This window comes from Aptenodytes forsteri, unplaced genomic scaffold (assembly GCF_000699145.1).
Source record: "Aptenodytes forsteri isolate BGI_AS27 unplaced genomic scaffold, ASM69914v1 Scaffold176, whole genome shotgun sequence".
Classification (NCBI taxonomy): Eukaryota; Metazoa; Chordata; class Aves; order Sphenisciformes; family Spheniscidae; genus Aptenodytes; species Aptenodytes forsteri.
The window spans coordinates 964,492-971,130 of NW_008794853.1; the positions used below are offsets into that span (position 1 = coordinate 964,492).

Consider the following 6,639-nt stretch of genomic DNA (forward strand, 5'->3'; position numbering starts at 1 on the left):
TATGTGTCAGTCTCTGAATATGCATTTGATTGCAGGTATTCTGAATTCTGCGCCACTGCTCTTGCCTGGTCGACATGCATTGAATGCAGGATTGCTGGCTGCCAGCATTGGCGGAATGGTTCCATACATGATCGATCCTAGTTACACTACGGGAATTACTTGCTTAGGTTCTGTGTCAGCTCTCTCAGCCATAATGGTAAGTTGGGGAATTGCAGGAGGTGAAACAAATTAAACAGCAGTTTGTTCTTCAGCTTTGCAAGTTTCCTGTTAATGACTGTATTTTACCATCCTGAGTCACTATCATCATAGTGCCTGTATGCTAACTTGCAGTAGCAAGTAGCAACTGACTTTCCTAAATCTAGCTGTAAACCAGAACTCTTCCAGAGAACAGGCATGTATGTATATAATTACTTTTGCAGCTATGACTTAATGGATCCTTCTGGATGACAAACTGGTATTTTAAAAGACTTTACAAAAAGTTTTATCCTTAAAATACTTAAGAGCACTGGATCTATAGGTTATCATGATAACTTAGTGAGATTATCCCCATGTGTAACTTCTCCCCATTCGCTCATACCAGCTGTTCCAAAATTTACCCTGAATATTGCCATTCTGTAAACTGAGTCTTGCAAAGACTGCTCAGTATGAATCCTTTAATGGTATAAACAGTTCCGTGGAGCTGATAGGATATTTTTGCAAGTAAAAATATGTGACTAAGCGTAGGATGAGGGCAGTGGAGTGCCTTCCTGTCCTCTCTCAAAAGGCAGAATCGGTAAGTCTAATCCTCAGGCCACAGCTTGATGTCTTCTACATTGAAAATACTTGAATAGAATTAAGTAACTTGATACTTATTTTTCAGTGCTGCAGGCAGCGTGTCTTCTCTGCATGTTCTCCTTAGTTGTAGCTTACACTGAAATATTTTCTTTTATTTTCCAGGGTGTCACTTTAACAGCAGCTATTGGAGGTGCTGACATGCCTGTAGTTATTACTGTCCTGAACAGTTATTCTGGATGGGCTTTGTGTGCTGAGGGCTTCCTACTGAACAACAACTTGCTGACCATTGTTGGTGCACTCATTGGCTCCTCTGGGGCCATCCTCTCTTACATCATGTGTGTGGTAAGAAGTCAGCAGAAATTATGCTTGTTTTCTAAGTAATGAAAAAAGTTATTCAGCATGTTTGCTAGGAAGATAAGCAATTGGAAGATCAAGCTGCTAGGTGTTTATAGACTAGAAAATTCTTGCTTGAAACTGTTGGACTAGATGTCAGTCATCTCTCTTTGAAGTACGTATCTCTCCGAACCAAAACTGAGGAAAGCCCTTGTATTGGCTTGAGCATTGAGGGTTTGAATCTGGGCTCAGATAGGTATGATTACTTGTGCTCAGCTGTTTGGGTTGGGTTTTTCTTAGTCATATCACTCTGCGGTGGTGTAAAATTTAAGCTAAAATTAAAATTTATCAGCAGGAGGTACTTTAAGTAGTGAGTTCCTTTAAAAAAAAAAAGTTTGGTTCAGTTAGAGTAATTTAAAGTTTGGTTTTTTGAGTGTAGGAAAGTATGCTTTCTTCAGAGCAGCTACTTTGAAATACCGTGCTACTTTCTTCAGAGCAGCTACTTTGAAATACCACGGGGTGGCAGCAGGCTTGCATTAATGTATTGCTAATTCTAATGTCTGTGTCAGAGCAAACTTGAGCTTCAACTCTGTGTGTAAATCATATTGCATTATTAGTAATGGTCTCCTTTTCCCTGAAACATTTTTACAGAAGTCTCTTGTTTTCCCATGTCTCTCTCCTTTTTGTTTTCAGAGATGGAGAGGTAATGACTTAAAGAAAACTGTTTGTAGTGCAACAGCTGCCAACCTCCTGATGCTCTGTTATGTAATTCTGTTTCACTTCTGCCCTTGTGTTCTTGTATGATCAGTGCGCTGTTCTCCTGTCCTAATGTTTTCCTATGGTCAGCCCTGGCTGTCGTCTTTTACTATCGTCTCTGCTGATAAATAGAGTTGTTACCATGTTAGGAATGTTCAGTATAATTCGTTTTCATCTCTCTTGAGGAGCAATTTCAGGAAAGCTTAAAAAAGTATTTTTGTGCAGCTTCGTGGAGGCGAGTTCAAATGAACAATCCCAGGTATGAATTTTAAAGAATCTTGTTCTTTCTTGAACATTTTGTATCTCCTTATCAAAAGCAAATCAGATTATGTGGCTCATGGGACATCTTTTTATATATAAATACATATACGTATATATTTGTATACAGTCAGCAATTTAGTCCATATCGGTAGAAAGATGAAGCTTATGGGCAACACAGGTATGAAAAGTATGTTCTTTAAATATCCAAGTCATGTAAGTCTTGGTGAAAATATGATCTGCTGGGTACGTATTTACCAGTAGGTATAGTCATTCTATACCTTCATTTTTCTTTTACTGTCCCCTTCCTTTTTTTTTATTTATTTTATTGCTAGCTCCTCTCAGCACTCAGTTTTGAGATACTTGCCTCTGTTGGTTGGAGGAATCTAGGTAAATAGGAAGCCTGGGGAAGTAATTGTTGTGCAGTGACAGAGTGGCTTTCATATAATCATAGAATAGTTTGGGTTAGAAGGGACCTTCAAAGGTCATCTAATCCAGCCGCCCCGCAATGAGCCTGGACATCTTCAACTAGATCAGGTTGCTAAGATGTAGTTCATAGTTCCTCTATGTATTTCTCAAATTTCAGGAAGTTTAGTTTTTGAGGTAGTATTCTAGAAATCTTGTGCTACTTTACATAAGCTTAGACAATTAAAGTTGATCAGCCAGTAAAATTAAAATTATTTTATATAATTTCTGCACAATAAGCAGAATAACTTGTTTCTAGCCCAGCACTTCTCTGCTTTACTTCCGTTAATAGAAGTCATTACTTCTAAAAGTATTGTTATAATCGGGGGATTCAGTATCATTGTCTTGAAGCTGCGTTTCAGGAGAAAAAATGCTCAAGAGTTTCAATAAACTGCTTTAGGCTGTTGCAACCTGTGCTAATGAAGCAATAGTTTTCCCCTCCTTTCCCTCCCCCCCGCCAAGTACGACTTCCATCCAAAGCAGTATGTTTATTGAAGCTTAGCTAGTACAAATGAGGTGGTGTTTGTGGAAACATCTTAATGGTTGAAACCTTCTTTTTACAACATTTCCAATTACTTTTTGTGATAAAACTGTAGCTTAATCATCCAAAGCCTATCCAGATTATCTCTTAAAGCTTGAGTTGATAAAATTGGCCAACGTGTATTCAGATAACCACTTAGTTTTTGCACTCATATCTGCTTGACTTTCCACCGATCCCTCTTTTGTGCCTGTTAGTAGAGTGAGTTAAGGACAAAGAATTTAACTTCAGAACAAAAAAGCAAAGGCCTGTACTGTTCACTCATGCTGTGAATTCTGACTTCTTTTAAAACGCGAACACATGTCTTCTTCGGAAACCTTTTTTTTATTAGGCTGTCCTTCCCCCCCCCCCCCCCCCTTTTTTTTTTTGGCAGAGTGAATAGAATCATAGAATCATTGAGGTTGGAAAAGACCTCTAAGATCATCGAGTCCAACCGTCGACCCAACACCACCATGCCGACTAAACCATGTCCCTAAGTGCCTCATCTACACGTCTTTTAAATACCTCCAGGGATGGGGACTCAGCCACTTCCCTGGGCAGCCTGTTCCAATGTTTAACCGTACTTGACGATTGCAACTGTAGTACTAGAATCAGTGTGCTTAGGGGTGGGGAAAATGCTTCAGGTCGAAGAGGAACCATTAACTGGGGTGATGAAACGGAGCAAGAGTAGGGACAAATTGTGTTAGTCTTATAAATTGTATGCTGGCCCATCACCTGTACTAGCTGTGCAGTTTCTGTGGGCACAGTGGAAGGACTTGGAGTTCTCGGCAATCAAGGGTTCGGTTTGCCCCAGGCTGTAAGCTCCTGGCCAGTATCACTTGTGTATGCACAGCATAGAGGGTTTTTTCCTGGTGGTTGGATTATCTGTGAATGGTGAAGCCTGCACTTTATTCATATATGTTTGTGGTCTGTGGTGGTAAAGGAGGTGAAAGAGGCTATAAGAAGAGTTTCCACACTGTCCCTGTGCTGAGTAGGTCTTAGCTGTATTGGTTAATTGTTGTTTGATGAGGTCTTGGCTCATTTTGAAGCCTTCTGTACCACCCCCTTTGTTTTTTGCCAGACTTCCCTCTTCTTTCCTTGGCACTTTGGTGCGGAGCCAGGCAAGGGTGCTTCAATCTCATGCTTGCTTTGTGTGGATTCTCAGATTTCTAATAATATTTGAACTTTTTTTCCTTTGTCCTGGTCTTACTGTTGTCTTTTGGTTTAGATACGTGTAGAAAGTGCTTTGCTTCTTGTAAGCTTAGCATGAGCAATATCTGAAGAGGTTTTTCTTCTGTCTAGGCTGTCTTACCTGACACTTAACTGCTGTAATATATTAAGTAGTCTGTTTTTCTGTTTGATGGTTTAATGTTGTGGTACACGTCAAAGGCAGTGTGTTCTTAGAGGATATGAACTACTGCAGACGGTAGAAAGATGCTGACTTCACTGCATTTGTGTGCCTTCCTTACAGTATCTGAAACAGTAATGATTTATCAGGATAAACAAAAGTTCTTCTAACATCTTTGTTGTGCTTATTTGCTAGATGATGAATTTCACAGAATGGCATACCTCCTCAGGCTACAGCAAAAACCCTGTGGAGTTGCATGATTTGAAATGTCAGTGGAAAATGGACACTTGGAGGCATACTTTTGTGTGGGTGTTTCCTCTTGCTTGTATGTGTGCCTCTCCAGATCCATTCTTAAATTTTGCTGTGGTTTCTGAGCTAGCACAGCAGATGTATGACACACATGTTTAATTAAAGAAGCAATTTATCCTGTTTCTTTCCTGCTTCTAAAGTTTTGTTTACTGCAATTACAAGTTTTGCCTGCTTCCAGATATTGCCAGATATTGCTTTGGGACCACACTCACAATGAGACATGCCAGTGAAAGCATTTAGCCAGTGGCTTTTCCTGGCTATGTATCTAACAGCCAAATTTTCAGGATGTGTTCTCCTCTTAAAGCTCCTAGTTTAAGATCTCTTGTTCCCCTTTGGTGCTCAGCCAGTAAGTTAATGGCCCCCTTCAGTTTATTACAATTTGTGTTGAAGTTAGCATTTGGTTAGTTTTGTGTGGCTACTTAGCTTTGTTGTGTTCTTTCCTGTCTTGATGCTGTAGGAGCTTTGCTTCTGTACTACCTGTAAGAGCTACATGGTTTCCATGCTGTCATATAGCAGTTCTGTGCTTACATGTTGAATTGCTCAAGAGCTTAAGAAAATACCTTGCAAAAATTGTGTGTGTGTGTATATATATATATGTAAAAAAAAAAAAAAAATTTCTGTCATCAAATACGCATTCTTTTATATCCCTGCCTTTTAAGAACAGAAAGAGACCAATATTTGTTATTTGTGTTGTTTTGTTCTTTGTCTTGGGGAAATGCTGATGCTTTCTCATTACATGCGTAATGTAATGCGTTAGAGGCTGATACTTGGCTGTTGTTGTGTTAATCTGGGTCTCTGTTTTAAGGAGCCTCTTTTAAGAAGTTTTGAGTTGTAAGCAGGCAAAACTAGCAGGTAAAGACTATTGTCAGGAAGGCTTTAATATTTTCGTAAGTTTTCTTTGTGGACATCTTCTCTCCTTTATTTTTGGATTTCATGTTTAGCTGATCAAAAACCTCTTGTCTTTCAGGCTATGAACCGTTCCCTTGCAAATGTGATTCTAGGGGGCTATGGCACCACGTCAACAGCTGGTGGGAAGCCCATGGAAATTACTGGAACCCACACAGAAATCAATGTGGACAATGCAATTGAAATGATAAAGGAAGCCAATAATATCATTATTACTCCAGGTAAGACACTCTTGACTCATACAGCAAGATGTTCAGAGGATGTATTATTAAAAAACCAAACAAACAAGACCCCAAAACAGAACAAAAAACCATAGCCTGTCTTGCAGTTGCAACATAGCAGCAGCGTGTCAAATGTTGACTGTGGGATCTGTTTTTGTTCCCAGGTCAGTCATCATTCCTCTGTGTATGCCACTTTATTTTTCCTTGTGTGTGTCTCTTCAAACTTTGTCCCATTTATTTAGATTTTAAATTCTTCAGGACAAAGACTGTCTTTTGTAAATTATGTTTACAGTTAATTTTGTGTACAGCTGTTGTGGTGTGAGTTTCCAAGCACTACCACAGTACCAGTGGTACCAATAACAAAATAGCTGTCTGTTAAGTTACTGAAAGAGAGGATTTTGTTTATGCTTCTCATCTACTTGCTCAATTCTGCTTTGTTTTATTAAAAAAAGGCAGAAAAACATCTAAAACTTAGTTAGAATACAATAAATACTGGAATTAAAGTAGAAAAAAACCTGAAAACCAAAACCCTGAGTTGCCTGAAACTATTATGTTGGCTGTAGGCTCATATGGTTCAATAGCACTGTCGTGGTTTAACTTCAGTCGGCAACTAAGCACCACGCAGCCGCTCGCTCACTCCCCCCCCACCCGGTGGGATGGGGGAGAGAATTGGAAGAGCACAAGTTAGAAAAACTCGTGGGTTGAGATAAAAACAGTTTAATAATTGAAATAAAATGATAATAATAATAATA

General features: G+C 39.2%; 1 protein-coding gene across 1 annotated transcript in view; it reads left to right on the forward strand.

The window, feature by feature from the left end:
- Nucleotides 1–6,639, forward strand: part of NNT (nicotinamide nucleotide transhydrogenase) — a 45,233-nt gene that overhangs the window by 23,758 nt on the left and 14,836 nt on the right. Inside the window, exons 15-17 of the mRNA XM_009274548.2 lie at nucleotides 36–196; nucleotides 937–1,116; nucleotides 5,728–5,887. Of these exons, the coding sequence (XP_009272823.1) occupies nucleotides 36–196; nucleotides 937–1,116; nucleotides 5,728–5,887 (501 nt within the window). The remainder of the gene's footprint in view (nucleotides 1–35; nucleotides 197–936; nucleotides 1,117–5,727; nucleotides 5,888–6,639) is intronic.